This window comes from Xenopus tropicalis, chromosome 6 (genome assembly GCF_000004195.4).
Source record: "Xenopus tropicalis strain Nigerian chromosome 6, UCB_Xtro_10.0, whole genome shotgun sequence".
Taxonomy (NCBI): domain Eukaryota; kingdom Metazoa; phylum Chordata; class Amphibia; order Anura; family Pipidae; genus Xenopus; species Xenopus tropicalis.
This window is the reverse complement of record NC_030682.2, coordinates 65,186,703-65,204,814: the sequence shown is the minus strand read 5'-3', so window position 1 is coordinate 65,204,814 and position 18,112 is coordinate 65,186,703. Positions and strand designations below refer to the sequence as shown.

General features: G+C 38.0%; 1 protein-coding gene across 1 annotated transcript in view; it reads right to left on the bottom strand.

Annotated features, from left to right (window-relative positions):
* Window positions 1-18,112, bottom strand: part of fhod3 (formin-like 3) — a 146,999-nt gene that overhangs the window by 104,995 nt on the left and 23,892 nt on the right. The window contains exons 2-3 of the mRNA XM_031903981.1: window positions 13,250-13,356; window positions 6,730-6,794 (exon numbers count right to left, since the gene is read on the bottom strand). Of these exons, the coding sequence (XP_031759841.1) occupies window positions 6,730-6,794; window positions 13,250-13,356 (172 nt within the window). The remainder of the gene's footprint in view (window positions 1-6,729; window positions 6,795-13,249; window positions 13,357-18,112) is intronic.

The window sequence follows — 18,112 nt, the reverse complement described above, 5'->3', positions numbered from 1 at the left end:
AAGTGCCATGTGCTTTGATAAACCTATGTACAGTGGGCATCAAACTGTTCAGTAGACCTCTGGGGTTCATATTTAGGGTGTTTTATCTTGGTACCTAATGACCTGTAAAAAATAAGATGCTGTATAGTGGAAGTTTTGAGGTGATTTTTGGAAATGCCATAAAAATCATCAAACTAAGGATAGCTTTATGGCTTGGTACTTTGGAGTAGAAAGACATGGGTACCCATTTTAGATTCGGGGGAATGTGTACTTTCCAAAAATATATGACTTTCTGGGGTGAGTGTACTTTTTACTAGCTTTATCCCACATATAATGATGTAAATGTATTGATTTTGCAGAAGCTGAAATGACAGAAATGATAGTTCATATGGGGGTATGTTCTCATTGGGGCCCCTACATGCCACATACTTAGGTAAACCTATACATATTGGGCATCAAACTGTTCAGTGGGCCCCTGGCATTCATATTTAGGGTGTTTTATCTTGGTACCTAATGCTATGTGGGAGATAAGATTCTGGAAACTGGAAGCTTTGAGTGGATTTTTGGAAATGTTATCAAAATTGCCAACTTTAGGAAAGCTTTGCGGCTTGGTACTGTGGAGTAGAAAGACATGGGTACCCATTTTAGATTCGGGGGAATGTGTACTTTCCAAAAATATATGACTTTCTGGGGTGAATGTACTTTTTACCAGCTTTATCCCACATGTAATGATGTAAATGTTGATTTTGCAGAAGCTGAAATGACAGAAATGACAGTACATATGGGTATATGTTCACATTCGGGCCCCTACATGCCACATACTTAGGTAAACCTATACATTGGGCCGATTCACTAAAGGGAGATAAAACAAGCGCTATTTATAGCATGCGTTGAAAATTTTATCGCTTCTTATTTTTTGCGACAACGCTCCATTCACTAAAAGGACAGGCGGCATAATTAAGACGTAATTTTTCTTTGCATTATTTAACTAGCGATGAGCGTTTTTCTTGCGTTAATTCCCGCCACGTGCGTTATTTCCCACTGTGCGCAATATATTTCGCCTTTGGCTTGCAATATTAGCGCACAATTTTACGCACGTAACCATTACTTTCGGAAAACTACTTTTCTGAAAATTACCATTTCCCTGAAAACTGGAGGATGCATCACTCTAGGGCCAACACATACTTGAGAAAATCCCACTGCAAAGTCCATGTTGTGTTGCCAAAAGCTCACAAACCACAATTTTCTTTAAGTACCGCCTGCCCCAAGTAGGCGTTAATATTCGCAGACTAATGCGATATTTAGCCCGTTTAACGCTTCATATGTGTTTGTGAATCATGCGTTAGTATTATTTCTATGCGAGAATTAACGCAATGCAAAGTAAATAACGCTTTGCAATAGTGCGTTTTTTTTGTGCATGCGATATGCGTCTTAACGCATGCGAAATGACTTTGATGAATCGGGACTTAATTATCGCGTGCTTTTAAACGCAAAAAAGCATGCGATAAGCATTATTGACCTTTAGTGAATCAACCCCATTGACCCTTATACAGGTATGGAAACCCTTATCCGGAAACCCGATATCCAGAAAGCTCTGAATTACAGAAAGCCCGTCTCCCATAGACCCTACTTTAATCAAATAATTCAGATTTTTAAAATTGATTTCCTTTTTTGTCTGTAAAAATATAACAGTGCTTTGTATTTGATCCCACCTAAGATATAATTAATCCTTACTGGTTTAAAAATAATCCTATTGGGTTTAATGAATGTTTTATTAATTTCTTAGTAGATTTAAGGTTTGAAGATCCAAATTAAGGAAAGTCCCGAGCATTCTGGATAAAAGATCCTATACCTGTACTGGAATTCTTACAGTCCACAAATTCACTGCAGCTCAAATAAGTATAGCAAAGTTGAGGATGTCAAGTTGTCTAATCTGCTTACTATACAGCAATTTAAAAATAAACTTTTAAGGGGGCATATTGTGTTAAAGGAGAAAGAAAGGTAAAAACTAAGTAAGCTTTATCAAAAAAGGACTATGTAAATAGAGCCATAAGCACTCACAGAAACACTGCACTGACTTCTCTGAAAAAAGATTTCTCGTGTCTGTAATTCCTGTGCCAGAGACACGTAGCTTTCTGTTCTCTGCTCTCTCCTGCTCCCCCCTCCTTCAAGAATGCTAAGTACTCACTCCCCCCCTTAGGAATGTGGATCTGAGCCAATCAGCAGGAAGCTGACTCATAGCCTAACTAACTGAGCATGTTCAGTTTGGTCTGCATGTCTGTGCAGGAGTGAGGCATTATGGGAACTTTCTTTACACAGCTCAGCGTTTTTTCTTCCTGTTTGGCTTCAGATCTTATGAACAGGTAAAATATGGGGAGACTTAAGGGCACTATTGAGGCAACTGAAGGTATGCCTGCAGCTTGAGATTAACTCTTTATTAGCCTTTCCTTCTCCTTTAAAAACAAGAATGTGCTAGTGTATTATACTCCTCTAAATATAGAAAGAATGTGACTAGAAAAGGGGCTATTTTTAAAGATAATGATAATTTTCAGTCCAGAGTAAACAGCACCATATAGTATTTACTATTGCCAACAAGATTGGCAGTGAAGTTCAGTAGTGCTTATGTCTCATTTAAATAGATATTGCTGTATGAAAAATAAACTGGTATCACACTTCATAAACAGGCTAAGTTTTAACAAATGAAAACCGTGATTTTGATGGAGATTGTAAGCTGTTTGGGCTTAGTGTAGTATATATTCCATAAATTTACCAAAGGGGTTTGGGGAGTTCAGGAGTTTAAAGGAAGTTTTTTTTTCTTCTGGCAGTTTATATTGCCATGGGTTAACTCCTGGTCCTCTCTTTCTAGCTTGAATTTATCAAAATGTTGATTGTGAGTTTTTTTTCTAACTTCTCTAATTACAAGTGTTAAAGGAGTTGTCTTGTGTGCTATTTTTTTAACTTTGCCTGTTGATTGTTGGCCTTGCAGTTGTCTGTATATTTCTGGCACAATGGTGAAACGAGGGAGCTGCCATGCACTCCAACTGACATTTGACTCCTCTACTGAGGAATCAAAGATTTTTTGATAGTAGCACTATTAGCACAGAGGCTAGTAGTGGAGGTATGCTTACTTCCAAAGAGCAGAGTCAGAGGCAGGTGGTAGTGCACTAGATGCACCTATGGATGTAGAGGTAGGTGAGGATAGCACTGATGCAGCAGTTGGAGAGCCTGCATGGGGGCCTCCCTGTAATTATGCCCCATAAATTTCCCTTTCACTGCATTCCCTGGCATCAAGGTAGACACCACTCATTTTAAAAAAATATAGATTTTTTAAATCTATACTGTATATTACAGAGGCCATCCCACAGGACATGGTCCACTATACAAATGCATATGCTGAGCAGTATCTTGACAGCAACCCTTTACCTGATGTTTAAGAGCCCTAGGATGTTATCCCACTAATGTAAAGAAAATAAAAAGATTCCTGGTTTTCACATTGGCAATAGGATTTGTAGAACGTATCATCTTACCTTCCTACTGGGATACCACCACAGTACTTTCCATCCCTCTTTTTTCAGCCATTATGCCAAGAAACCATTATGAAATTGTATTGCGATTTCTTTGCTTTAACAACAACACAACTTCTGTTCCCTCTAATGAGCCCAGTCATGACAGGAAGTCTACACACCCTCCCAAAATATCTGTGAGGATGAGTCCCTTTTGCTCTTCAAAGGACACCAAAAATTTGACCAATATATCCCTAAGTCTTTTCGGTATGGGATGAAATTTTTTAAACTGCGAGAGCAGAATGGAATATACTAATTGGTTAATGCTTTATGAGGAAAAGGACTCAGTTTGGACACCCATCTCCCTGCTGTTCCCTTGCTTTGACTGCCAATAGTAAAACTGTTTGGGAGCTCATAACTCCAATGCGAGGTGACCACTTCTACCTCTACCCCTTTAGAGCTCTGCATACACCTATGCCTGAGGCATAATCAACTGTAACCACAAAGGACTGCCCAAGGAATTGCTGGATAGGAAACTTAAACATGGAGTAGTAAATGCTCTAAGAAGCAATGAGCTCTTGACCATAAAATATTTACACAACATAAATGTTTTTATGCTTATGACAATCCACAATGAAAGCATAATTTTCCATGGACATTTAGGGGACAAATCTTTGTACCTGTTTTTGACTTGATTTAAGACTAAAGTGCAGATTCTACAAGGAACTAGGGGGTTAACTTTAAAAGACTACAAGTTGCACATAGAGCACAGCCCCCAAATTTTCAACTAGAATTGTCCTTGATTTCATACCAAAGCACTGACTTCTACAAAAGACTGCAGCCATAGTTCTCCATGTAGAAAAGTAAAGTAGAGTGTCGTCTCTGAATAACCAAAGCTGTACACTTTTAGGAAATATATAGTTTTTTGGGGTTATTTCACAGATATGGAGGTGTACAGGCTGACCATAGCCCGGAAATCTGCAACTGTAATAGCCCTTATGCATTGCCCCAGTTTTAGGCTGTTTAGTGGTCAAGGTTTTATATGCACCCATACATGTGAGGTATTGTTTTATTCAGGGGAAATTGCTGATTGATACTTGGAAACTTTGGGTAGAAATCTAACTTTGTACCTGTTTTCCCCTTGATTTCAGACCAAAGCACTGACTGAGGGACAGCAGCAACTATTCTCAATGCAGAAAAGCAAGAATGGCATCTCTGAATAAGAGTTTGTGGTAAAATCCACATTTGATTTAAGTTAACATTTTAGAAAGAAATAAAAATGCAAAAAAAAAAAAAAAAAAAAAAAAGACCTGCATTTAATAATGCACTGATAAAAAGCTACAACACACCTAAAAACCTGAAGTTCTATAGTTTCTAAAAACACCAGTTTTCAGGGAATAGTTTAGATGGCCAAAAGTCAGCCATGGCATGGTACTGACTGCAGCAAAATATTTACACAGCTGCAAGTACAAACTCTGATTAATTGAAAAGATTAGTAACTATTTCTATTTACTTCAAACTGCCAAACTGCAAATGCCAGGGGTCTTATAAATAGTTTGATGCCCAACATATTACCAAAGAATGTAGAATGGAGAGATGAAAGAATTAAAACAGTGCATACAAATTTTCATGACTCTCACCAACAAAATTAATATTCTGTTTGCGTTTTGTGTGTCCCTAGAAGTAAGAAAAAAGTTTAAAAATCCATACATTTCTAAAAAAAATACACATTCTGCTGAATGCAACATTGCTATATATAAATTTCTGCTCCAAAATGCATATCTAAAGAGGAAGCAGGGTTCTATGAATTACCAGGGGTGGCAAAAAATCTGTTCCTCATAACTTTAAGAGCCAGAGGTCCCCCCCAGACCCATTCTAGTGCAGGAAAGTTAAGCTCTAGGGGGGCAAGGCATAGGTCCCAACTGTCTCACTTTACGCTTGTTGGAGTTGGCGTGTGAGCCGGAGCGGGGGGGGGTGCGGAGTTGGTGTGTGGGACAGATGCAGCCTGCAGGTGCTGGGGGAGCAGGGGGAGAGTAGTGAGGGAAAGGAAGTGGGCATCCCTTAAATTAAAGATGGCGGCGCCGTTCACTGAAAAGAGTATGCAGTATGTAGTAAGTGTATCTCTGTAAATCTTTCATTAGGCAAGCCAGAAATATAGCGTTTTTACATAGCAATAGTAGTACTATTGAATAGCGTGCTTAATTGCTTTTGAATTTCCTTGTCCTTTAAGTGTCCCGCTCGGGTTTTCTCGGCTACTTCTGTCACCTCTGTCTTTGGATCTTCACGGCTTCTTCCTGCCCGTTTGTCTTCGGTTCTTTCCGGCCCCTTCCAGCTCTTTCAGGCGCTTCGGGTCATCTTGGTCCTTTTCGTCATTTTCTGAATGTCTGCAAGCCTCGTGAGATGTGAGTATGGCATAGCAAGCCATTTCACTTTATATTCAGAACGAACAGGTGGGTGCTGGTGCTGCTCTGGCTGTGGGTCACAAAAGTTACGCTGGTGCTGCTGTGCCTTTATCTACTACTCTACAAGCTCTACCTACTGTTAAATTTTTTAATAAACCAAGCTTGGTGAGTCCCTGACTATAATAAAGGTGTTTATTAATAATTCATATTCATTATTTATTAATGATTAATAAACACTCTTGTTACAGTAGGGACTCACCATACTTATTTCTTTTAAAAAATGGAGCAGTAAGTAGAGCTTGTACAGTAGTAGATAAAGGCACAGCAGCACCAGCATAACTTTTGTGACCCACAGCCTGAGCAGCACTAGCACCTACGACAAAAAAACTGAGATGAACCGAAGCGCCTGAAGGGGCTGGAAAGAGCAGAAAAAAAATGTGCAGGAAGAAGCCGTGAAGATCCAAAGACAGCGGTGACAGAAGGAGCCAAGAAAACTCGAAGGAAGCCAAAAAGACCCGAAGACAAGCAGGACAATTAAAGGCACCGCGGGACATTTCAGTAAGTATCTGGGACAGTGTGCAAAAATGGGACATCTGGGGGTGTGGCCACATAGTGGGCGTGGTCATAAAAGTTCCACGCTGCCCGTGGCAAAGTATTTGACCCTCTTTCTCATTTTCAAATGTTGAGAGGTATGGGGCAAGCGGGGGCAGCATCACAGGAGCTACCTTGTGTAGATTCTAAAATATGATAATAAATATTATGTTTGTCTCTATAGGATATACTTTGCCCTTTCAACTATTTTACTTATTTCAATAATTTTACCTTCAGTGTGCAAAATAACTTACCAATGCATGCATGAACTCGAATTGATAGCTTTGTTCTAAGGATAATGCTGTGTTTCTTTCCCCTCCTAAAAACAAAAGGAAAAGGATGTTTATGCACTATTGTTGTTATATTTATGCCTATTTAGACTAAATATTTCTTAACAGGAAGAACATAATTTGTAATATATTATTTTGCAATCTGCCTTCTATATAATCAATGTTTGCAAAATACATATATTCATGTTTATTAAAATCTGAAAATAGATTTTGACACAGTTCACTAGAAGGCAATATCACAGTTTTCTTTACATTTGTAGAGGCTTATTTATCAAATAGAGCAATCTCTAGTATTACTTTACTTACTAATAAATAAGCCCATAAAAATCCTATACTAAGGGGCACATTTACTAATCCATGAACGTCAGAAAAGCGTCCGAATGTGTTTTTTTCGTAATGATAGGTATTTTGCGATTTTTTTCGTAAATTGTCACGACTTTTTCGTAGTGTTACGATTTGCGCGAATTGTCGCGACTTTTTCGTAGCCATCGCACCGAGTATGAAAGTTTCGGATTCATTCAAGCTTCAGTATCGTGACTTTCCTTGGGCCAGGTTGGAGCTGCAGAGTGCCATTGAGTCCTATGGGAGGCTTCCAAAATCATGCAAAGTCTGAAAGTTTTGCCCGCCGTTTACGAGCGCTCAATACGCAAAAGTCGTGACAATATACGAGCAAATCGCAACGGCTACGAAAAAGTCACGACAATTTGCGCAAGTCGTAACGGCTATGGAAAAAGTCGCAACAATTTACGAAAAAGTCGTAGCGGTGACGAAAAAACCGCAAAAAATACGAAAAAGTCACAAAATGTTCGTTTCCAATCCGAATTTTTCCCATTCGGATTCGGATTCACGGATTAGTAAATCAGCCCCTAGATATCAGAGACTATTCCGCTGCAGTAAAGTCTATCCTTACTTTACTTTTTGATATACAGGTATACACGTTATGCAGAAACTTGTTATCCAGAAAGCTCCAAATTACATACAAGAAGGCCATCTCCATAGATCTTAAATAATTAAAATTTGTAAACATAATTTCCTCTTTTTCTGTTAATATAAAACAATACCTTCTACTTGATCCCAAGTAAGAGATAATCCTTACTGGAAGCAAAACAATCCTTTTGGGTTTATTTAAATGGATTCTGTCATCATTTTTATGGTGTAGTATTTATATCTAAATAACACTGTTTACATAGCAAATAATTCATTCTACCATTTTAAATTGTATTCTTGAACCAATTAATGTATTTTTTTCTCCTACTCCCATGTAACTGGAGGAGTCCCAAGATAGACTTGGATTTTTTACTATAGAGTGCTATTTTGATATCTAGCACATTTAGAAATACAGGTGTCAGGTAGCTGCTATCTTGCTACCTTCCCATTGTTCTGCTGATTGGCTGCTGGGGGGGAAGGGAGGGGGGTAATAACTTTCCAACTACCCCATGTAAAAGTTTAAAATTAAATGTTTTAATTTTTTGTTTTGTTTTGTTTTTAAATCTTTTACCTTAAGTCACCATTGTGTGGCTCTACATGCTAGCCATACATAGGCCAATAAAAGCAGCTGACTCTAGAGTCAGCAGCTTATTGATCTCTGTATGGGGAATACTGAAAGGTCTTCCAAAGCACTATCAGGCCAAAAATCAGTCAGATATTAATTGGTCAGATTTAATAATCAGATAAGCCTCTGCTGGCCCCTCTGTATGGCCAAAGGGACAAAGATCTTATTAGCCCCATCTGGCCCAGCTCTTAGGTGGCCAATCTGACAAGCTGATTTGCCCGTGTATAGCCAGCATAACTAACAGCGTTATAAAACACAAAAGGGTTGATTCACTAAAGGTCAATAACCTTTATTGCATGCTTTTTTGCGTTAAAATTGACGCAAAAAACGCACGATTCGCTAAAGTATGCGTTAAGTCGCATATCGCGTACGTTAATTAGCGTGCAACCGAATGAGTTAATTAACGTGCAAAATAATACTAACACATGATTCACAAACACTTAGACGCGCTAAATATCGCATTAGTCTGTGCGAAAATTAACACCTACTTGGGGCAGGCGATAATTATATAAAAGTACAGTTCACAAGCTTTTGGCAACACAATATGGACTTTGCAGTGTGATTTATTCAAGTATGTGTTGGCCCTAGAGTGATGCATCCTCCAGTTGGCAGGGAAATGGTCTTTTTCTGAACAGTAGTTTTCTGAAAGTAATGGCATTTATGGCTAATATGGCATGCGTTTTTTCGCATGCGGTGACAATTTGTGCGCGCTGCGTTAATTAGCGCATGTTGCGTCAAATACCGCACGAAAATAGTCTTCGGACTTAAATAATGCAAACAGCATCGTGTCTAAATTAACGCAAGTATCCTTTTAGTGCATTGTGCGTTAAGACAAGAAAAATAAGACGCACTTTAGTGAATCAACCCTAAAGTCACAAGCAGAACATTAATTAGCAAACATTGGCGGGTTCTAACTGTAACATGAAATAGCACAGAGAGAGCTGTATTTATTTGGTAGGACCCTCAGACTGGATCCTGCTGGCTCGCTTGCCATAGGGCTTTGGCGCTGAATGGTTAAATGGTACCTGCATCCCTTTTTCCCCTTGTTCCATTATCCCCCAGCATTTCATGGCACAGTCTAGCCACAAAGAATTTTATGAAACACTATGGGGCGATTCACTAAAGACCGAAAAAACAATGATATTTATAGCATGCCTTAAAAACATTATCACTTCTTATATTTTGAGAATTAACGATCGATTCACTAAAAGGACACTTGTCTGAATTAAGAAGCAATGTTATTGTAGTTATTTATCTGGTGATGACAGATTTTTAAGCGATATTTTAAAGCATGCAATATATTTATGTGTTATTTCATAGCACGCGATATTAGTGCACGCTATTACGCACGTAACCATTACTTTCTGAAAACTACTGCTCTAAAAATTACCATTTCCCTGAAAACTGGAGGACTATCACATACTTGAAAAAATCCGACTACAAACTCTATCTTGTCACCACAGACAATCAAATTGTTCAGTAACGCCGATTTCTGGGAAGCGTTAAGTTTCACAGTAATTATCGCCACATTTTATGCTTTTAACGCTTCAAATATGTTTGTGAATTATGTGTTAGTATTATTTCTATTAGATAATTACCTCAGTGCGATTGAAATAACGCTTTGCGGTAATCAGGATTTTTGCGCATGCGATATGAGTAGTAACGAATGGGAAATGACTTTGATGAATCGGTACTTAATTATCGAACACTTTTTAAGGCATAAAACTATGCGTTAAGCATTAACGACCTATAGTGAATTAGCCCCTACGGCTCTTAATAAAGCTATGCTAACCTAGCAGTGAGATAGATTTCATTCAGACAAAACAGTCCAACTTGATGGATGTGTGTCTTTTTTTTGACTAACATTGAGGGGAATTCCAAAATGTGGAGATAGCCCTTTTTTGAGAGTAAAAGAGGTGGTAAAACTTGTTTTGACTTGCACAGGTGTTGAGTTAGTGAGAAATGATGTGAGTTAAAACTGTTGCTTGTGTGTGAAGGTCAGCTTGACTTTTTAAGCAGATGAGATTCTTACACCACTTCCAACGATTCCTCTGCAGTCTTTGACATATTTTTCTTTCACATCTATATCCAGAAAGATTGTAAAATACTTGATAGCACTCCAAATAGAGGACACATGAAAATTAAGGGGGGCATTTACCTACGGTTGTATTTCTTTTTTTTTCACAATTCATATCTTTTTTGCGCTAAAACTTTTTTTTATTATTTATTAAGAATAAAAACATGAAAAACACTAAGGGGCCATTTACTAACATAATGGATCTTACAGCGCAGAAGAAAAGTCACACATTTTTTAAGATTTACTGTGTGACAAAACAGCTAAAAATCAGAACCACAACAAAACAACATGCACAATTAGTTACAGTAGTTTGAATTGGTGTTACAAAGTACATGTACATAGAAATAACAAAAGCATGTGTTGCAGTTATACTTTAGAATATCACTACAGGGAGACAGTAGATGTCTGAGCTGGTACTTGCCCCATTCAGTCTACCCCACCCATTGCATTATTATTGTGTTTTTAGAGTAAAACAGGGGTTGCACAGACAAATTCTAGCTGCAGTAGTAGGTATCAGCTTATCTATCACTCCTAGCAAAAGACCACCAGGTCACATAGTTACAGTGGGGTTGAAAAAAAAGACCAACGTCCATCAAGTTCAATCCTTCCAAGCAAACCCCAGCGCACATACATAGACCCATACCAACCTATCTATACACTCACATACATAAAATGTATACCAACATCAATTCTAATTGTACATTTTAGTATTACAATAGTCTTGGATACTATGCTTGTTCAAGAAATTATTCAAGGCATTCTTAAATGCATTAACAGAATCTGCCAGTACAACATCACTTGGAAGGCCATTCAACAACCTCACTGCCTTCACCATAAAAAAAACACCTAATGCTTCAAATTAAACTTCCATTCCTCTAATCTAAAGGGGTGGCCTCTGGTGCGCTAATCCTTGTTAAGGGAAAAAAAGAACACCCCCTATCTGTCTATAATGCCCTCTAATGTACTTGTACAGAGTAATCATGTCCCCTCACAAGCGCCTTTTTTCCAGTTTTCCAAATATATAAAATCTCCCTTCAAAGTAGCAGCATCCTGCACAGAACTTAAAGTTTTGCACAATTTAGTATAATCTGCAAAAATAGTAATTAAGAGTACTTTTAATGCCCACCTCCAGGACAAGCAAAGGACCAAGGACTGACCCTGTGCAGTACTCCACTAATAACATTGTTCCAATTAAAAAATATTCCATTTACTACCACTCTCTGTAACCTATTCTTCAGCCAGTTCTCTATCCAGGTACAAAAATTATATTCCAGGCCGAATACCATTTGGTTTTGGACCTTTGTTTACCTTTACATCTCCTCAGTTATGTAGACAGATGAAAAATAAGAATTTCTGTTTTTTTCCTGTTCTCATCAACCAACTGACCCTTCTGAGATAATAAGGGTCCCATTCCTTTTCCACACGCAGTGTACCCAGTTCAGTGGCCCTGGTCATCATAATGGTATCCCATAATTTTTGTATAGGAGAGGTCCATGCCATGTGAATGCAGTTTGATCCTGGAGAATGCATCTTGGGCAAAAGTCATCCTGTGTTTTAGCAATTCTTTTTAATCCAAGAGGGGTTATAGAGACTTGGTGAATAAATGTATATTTTATAAGCCTGTCCTTTATTGAAATAGGAAGCTATAGGCAGAAACATGTTGCATCCTCCCACTGTTCCTTGTTGCGACCAGGGATGGTTTCATCCAAAGGTCGTAAGAGCAATCAAAGGGTGGTTTAACAAATAGATCATAATGGTTGTGTTGTGATTTATATAAAAGTATTGTTATTTTTCAGCAATCTTCTGGTGGCATTATTTGAAAAGAATGCAAAGGTGACACTTTTTTTGGCTTTTACTCTATATGGATGTTAAAAGACACTAGCTGTTTTGATCACCTATGATAAGAGAAGAGATTACAACACTGAATTGCTCTGCTTCCTTGAACACTGGTGGCAAGAGAATGGGAGGGTTTAGCATTTAAATGTAAACTGTTGCTGCAGCTATTACGGCAATGATACTATTGGGAGCTACTTGTCACCAGCATTTTGCCGTGGCTACAAAACACCAGAAAGTACCATGCCATAGACAATACTGAGAATTGTCTTGGCTAAAATACGCACATCGTGCAATCGCTCAAATTTGCACACAAAGGCATTTTTAAGCGATTTTAAAGGGGACCTGTTACCCAGACATAAAAAGCTGTATAAAAAAGCCTTTTTCAAATTAAACATGAAACCCAAATTAAGTTTTTTATGAACACATCTATAACCATTATAAAGGCAGTTAAAATCCCAGCTGTCAATCATATATTGCTTGCCCCTGCCTTATGCACAGAGGCGGGGCAGACCATCTTATTTATTTAATTACTGTATCTTGTGTCAGACAATCAGGACTCTTTGGTCAGTAAAAAGAAACAGTATTACAAGGAAGGTTTCATTGTGAAGGTCTTATGGAAAAGTATTCTTTAGGCTGTACCCAATAAAGGACCAATTTTGAAAGACCTGTTATCACTTGCTGTCTCTGGGCCTGAAAGTCTATATCTTGGAAAAAGGATTATGAATTTAACTGGCTATGATAAATGGAAAAAATATTTCATATACAATTCACAGCACATCGGTTCTGCTAAATGTATCAAATTGCATATTCATGACTAGCCAAAGGCCGCTGTGCCTATATGTTTGTGCATGCTGCAAAATCCAACTGACAGTCAATCCAGCTGCAAAAAACAAGCCTATATGAGTGGAAAATCACAGTTCCAAATATGCTTCCAATGCTTAATAAAAAAAACCTGCACATAATAACAGGCATGTAAGATTCACTATAAAACCAAAATATTGAATGGCTTAATTGCTTACACAGAATCTTCATGGAATCCTTCCATTTCATCTTGTTGTTCTTCCAAGGTAGACTCTAAGTCCAGGTATGCACTATTATGCGACAACTGAAGTGCACAGTCATCAATCTGTAACATACAAATGGATACATAATTTACTTAATTTAACATGTAAATTAAATTAAAAATTTCATCTAACTAAAATGTAGAATTTACAAAAAATATACTGTACATAATATAATTTGTTTAAAAAAAACATGGTAAATTAAAATAAAATTGGGGTGTGACCTGGATGTGCACTGAGAAGCAAGAAGAGGCTAAGGCTCTGTAATACATACTCTATAACTAACATCACTTTAGTCACAAATGTGACTGTGTGAGTATCAGCCTTGAAATCTCTTCTACACTATTTTAACAATAAATGGGGAAACATGGAGGTAACCAACTTTGCCCACTGTCTGTTGAGATATCTTCATGTAATTCTCAAGTAGGCAGCTCAACACTACACTTGGAACAGGTGCCATAGTTTGAACTCTCCACAGAAACACCAGTCAAACATTCAGTAAGTCTCACTGAACATGGACACTTTGTTAGATCTCTGTCTTGGTGGCTGGGGATCTGCAACTCTTGGCTTCTCCAGTACAAACCAGAGCCTACCATGGATCCTGAAATATAACATAAAACAACAACCCCTAAGACCCTACCTTACATATACTGTCCAGCTTCTGGAGCATAACCACACTGAAGTGATCTAAGATCACACATCATAAACTGAAAAAAAGAATCTTTGATCTTTAAAATCTTGAACAACCTCATACAGCTAGATCTGAAGATGCTGCACGGAAGCTGAAAGCCCTCCAGACATCGAAAACCACAGAAAACCATTTCATATATTGTATAATTTGTAGGACTAAAAAAAAGTAGAGGGGAAAGAGGTGAAAATTTCCTTAATGCTATTCATAAACTTATGCTATTCAAGCCTGATACTTTCTTATTGAGGCTCCTATAAAAGAACAACTCCCACAATGCGCATAAAGACCACCCTGGCTTCAGTCACATCCTGGTTGAACACTCATAAGTCACACTCGCACTATTTTAGCATTTCTAGTTCCAACATGGCTACATAGAAGAAGCAATAACTAATATAAGTTTTACACCATAGATAAGTGGTATCAGGTTTGAGTGCCTCTTCTTATGGCTATACATACAATTTTGGAATCTTAGGGGCCGGAGAAGCCATATTAAGAGAAGCTTGCCCTTTAAAGTACTCAAACACTAACATCTTTATGTGATTCTTTTACAGAAAACTTACATGAATGGTAATGCTATTATATTAAAAACTACTTATAATATAGCAGTTTCTATATAAAAAAAAATAATAAATGTGTTTAAAAGGGTTATCTTTAATGTGAAATATTGGTGTTACTGGCCATTTAAAAAACCAACAAAATGGAGTTAATAAAAAATGAAAACCAACTATTGAAGCAATTTGTGCTCCAAACGTATACAGAGAAAATTACGTTCTAAAAGGACAATTTAACTCCATAATGTACAAAACCTTCATATTAGCTATTGTGAATAAAGTTACATAATTGAGTTGAAAATAGACCAAAGTCCATCAAGTTCAACCCCTCCAAACAAACTCCAGCACAGATAAATACACACATATAATGACCCATCTATGCACTCACATATATAACTATACTTATACAGACCTATCTATACATTCACATATTATATAACTATGTTATGACTTATTTGTATACGTATGAGGCGGCCTCCTCAACCCTTTTAGTTTGTTCGTGAATAACTATATATTATAATATCTGTACTAGATTTTATTATAACAATAGCTTTTGATATTATGCTTGTTCAAGAAATGATCCAAACCACTCTTAAGGCCCCGCTATCTGTCTATAATGCCCTCTAATGTACTTGTACAGAAAAATCATGTCCCCTTGCAAGTTCTCCAGAGAAACAACCCCAACCATGACAGTCTAACCTCATAGTTTAAATATTTCATCCCTTTTACCAGTTTAATTGCACATCTCTGCACTTTACTATGGGTGAGGCCTTACCAGAGACCTATAAAGACGCAATATGATGTTCTTGTAATTACAATTTAAAGGGGTGGTTCACCTTCACATAAATGAATCTATTTTAGCAGATTAGGTCATTTTAATAAAATATGTACTTTATCTCTTTAAGAAAATGTCAGCTGTTTTAGAGAAAATTACCTCTAAAGATAGCGTTTATCTATAGTGCAGGAGCCAGTGGAGACACCAGGGGAGGGGGGTCACCGACCTCTTTCTGCACAAGCCTGTGTCAGCGTGATGAAGCTCTGTGTAATGTTGAGTACTGGCAGTAGGAACTTCTAAAGATACTGCACATGTCTGCTTCCTGTCTCTCCTCTGATTGGAATTGCAGGTATTTGTTTATTTCTATGTATATGTGTGTGTGTGCTTGAAAATAAAATTCTGGCACACCTAACTGTTCTCTGATAGTAAGGCTTAAAATTTAAAAATTAAGGGCACTAGGGTTGGACTGACAGGTTAATCTTCCTTGTACTGCTCCCTGCGAGCCAATTCACTCATATCAAACAGAAACAGAAAATAAGCAATAAAACTGTGAGAATAGATCAACAGGTCACCTAGTACTCGCAGTTATCAGATATCTAGGGTACTTGTCCCACAAGTGAGGATTACATTTCATTACTCGTAACAGTCTTACTTGTCAAAATTTGGCGCCACAGTGACGTCAGCACATCCGCTGACATCACAGTGTGGCGCCAGGCACTACTGCGCATGCGTGCGTCAGAACCCGTGCCGCAAGCAAGATGAGTCCGGAGACCTGCGCACCTGTAGGTAAGAGCGTGTGCCAGTCTCCCATCACTTGTAACAGGTTTATTACTCTTAATTGCTTATAATTAGAAGGCTTCTAATTTTCATAAGAGGAAGTGTACCAGTATATTACATTTTGATTTAAGTGAGACACTAAAATCATTGGGCATAGTGGAGCCATTTATATGCTTCAAGTTTTAAAATTATACTGTGAGTATAATTTGTTTGCACAAAAATATAAAACTTTTATAAAAGTACACAAGTTACTAGAACAAAAGTTCTCAGTGACATCATTAGCCCAAGGCTTCATGTCTGTGGTTATTATGGGCAAAATTGGCCCAGGGAAGTAGTTTCAACCAGTCATGGTTCTGGGAAATAAAACAGCGAATAAACTGCTCCAGGGCTTGATAGGTTCTCTGAGTTTAGCCATTGCTTTGTGAATGATAAGCCAAAGAGAAGTTCAAACCAATCCCCAACAACTTGCAGAAGGCAAGCCAGAAACAGGAGACTAATTGGACCCCCTGGTCAGGAACAATAGGAAGGAAGTAAAACCATGAAGCCAAAAAATCTCTTTAAAAAATAGTTGCGAGAAGAGCAGCAGATAGAAGCCTCTTCAAAGGAATGAAATCAGTGACCTTAGAAAAGCAACCACAACCACCAATAGTAGTTGTAGTAAACTCTGCTAACTTGGGAACATCTAAAATAAAGTTCATGGAAATGTCAGACCACAGTTGATTTGGAACAGGAAAAGGATGAAGAAGACCACAGGGAAGAGAACGTGGAACCTCTGTTGGGCACAGATAGAACATGCAGCGACAAATTGGGTAACATCCTGGACAAAAGAAGATCTGAAGATTTCTTAACCCCCAGTTGAGGTACACAACTTGAGGGACACAATCTTGAGGTACAAAAGTCTTACCAGAAGGACATTCCAAAAGGAACTTTAGATGTAGGATGGACTAGAGACACTGGAGGGACCACTAGTTTCGGGGGAACAGTAGGCAGGGAGGAACTGTGGAAGTCTCTTCAGAAGCCAGGGCAGGGAAAATTCTAAATTTTTATGATCTGTGAGGATAGTTACTGGCTTTACAAATGACGCCATTCATCCAAGGCTAAATTTATGGGCATTTACTCCTGATTGCCAATATCATAGTTTCTTTCAGCAGAGGAAAGCTTTCGGGAGAAAAAGGTACAGGGGTGAAAAGAACCCAGAAAATGGGGTGGGTTGGCTGGGACAGAATGACTCCTAACCCTGTATCAGAGGCATTAACTTTGAGGGTGAATAGACGAGAAGTATTAAGATGAATTAACAATGTTACGCCTAGGTATGAAGACCTTTTTTTCTTTTTTCTTCGAAATTTTAAAACTTTTATTGAAGATTTCACAGTATATACAGAGTATCAAGACCTTTTTAAACATAATTTTGCTCCTCTCATCCAAGAAGTAAAGCTCAAGCTACAGAAATGGGCAGAAATGCACCCCCAGTCCTGATGCTTAAGGCCAGGGAACATACTCTGAAACTATGGTTGAAACTCAGATTTAAATACAGGCTAATTTCCCATACATCACCATCAGTCTCCCATCTGGGCAATCCCCAATCTGAACCTGCCTTAACCCCACAAAATCTCCATAGCTGGCTACACCCTTTTTTTACTGCACGGGACATGATAAATCAGACCTAAGGAACGTTTCTAACAAGAGAAAGTATAAATTATAAGGCCCCAGGCCTTTCCCTGCTATAGTACGCATACCTATATCTATAGCTGTCACCCTCTAAAATCTGGTACACATAGTACAACACAAATCTGATGGCACAACTTGTCAGGCATAAACCCTATCTGGAATGTGCAGACTAACAACAGATGACTACATGAACTGAACCATGTCACCTTCCTTTACTATGTTGATTTTCATAACAATGCCTGTATAAACTGTACATATACTATTTGCTTTCCGTTTGAAAAAAAATAAAATTAAAAGTTACAAAAAAGATGAAGATGAAAGATGAATTAACAATGGAGCAGAAGCAAAAGCAACCTTTAATG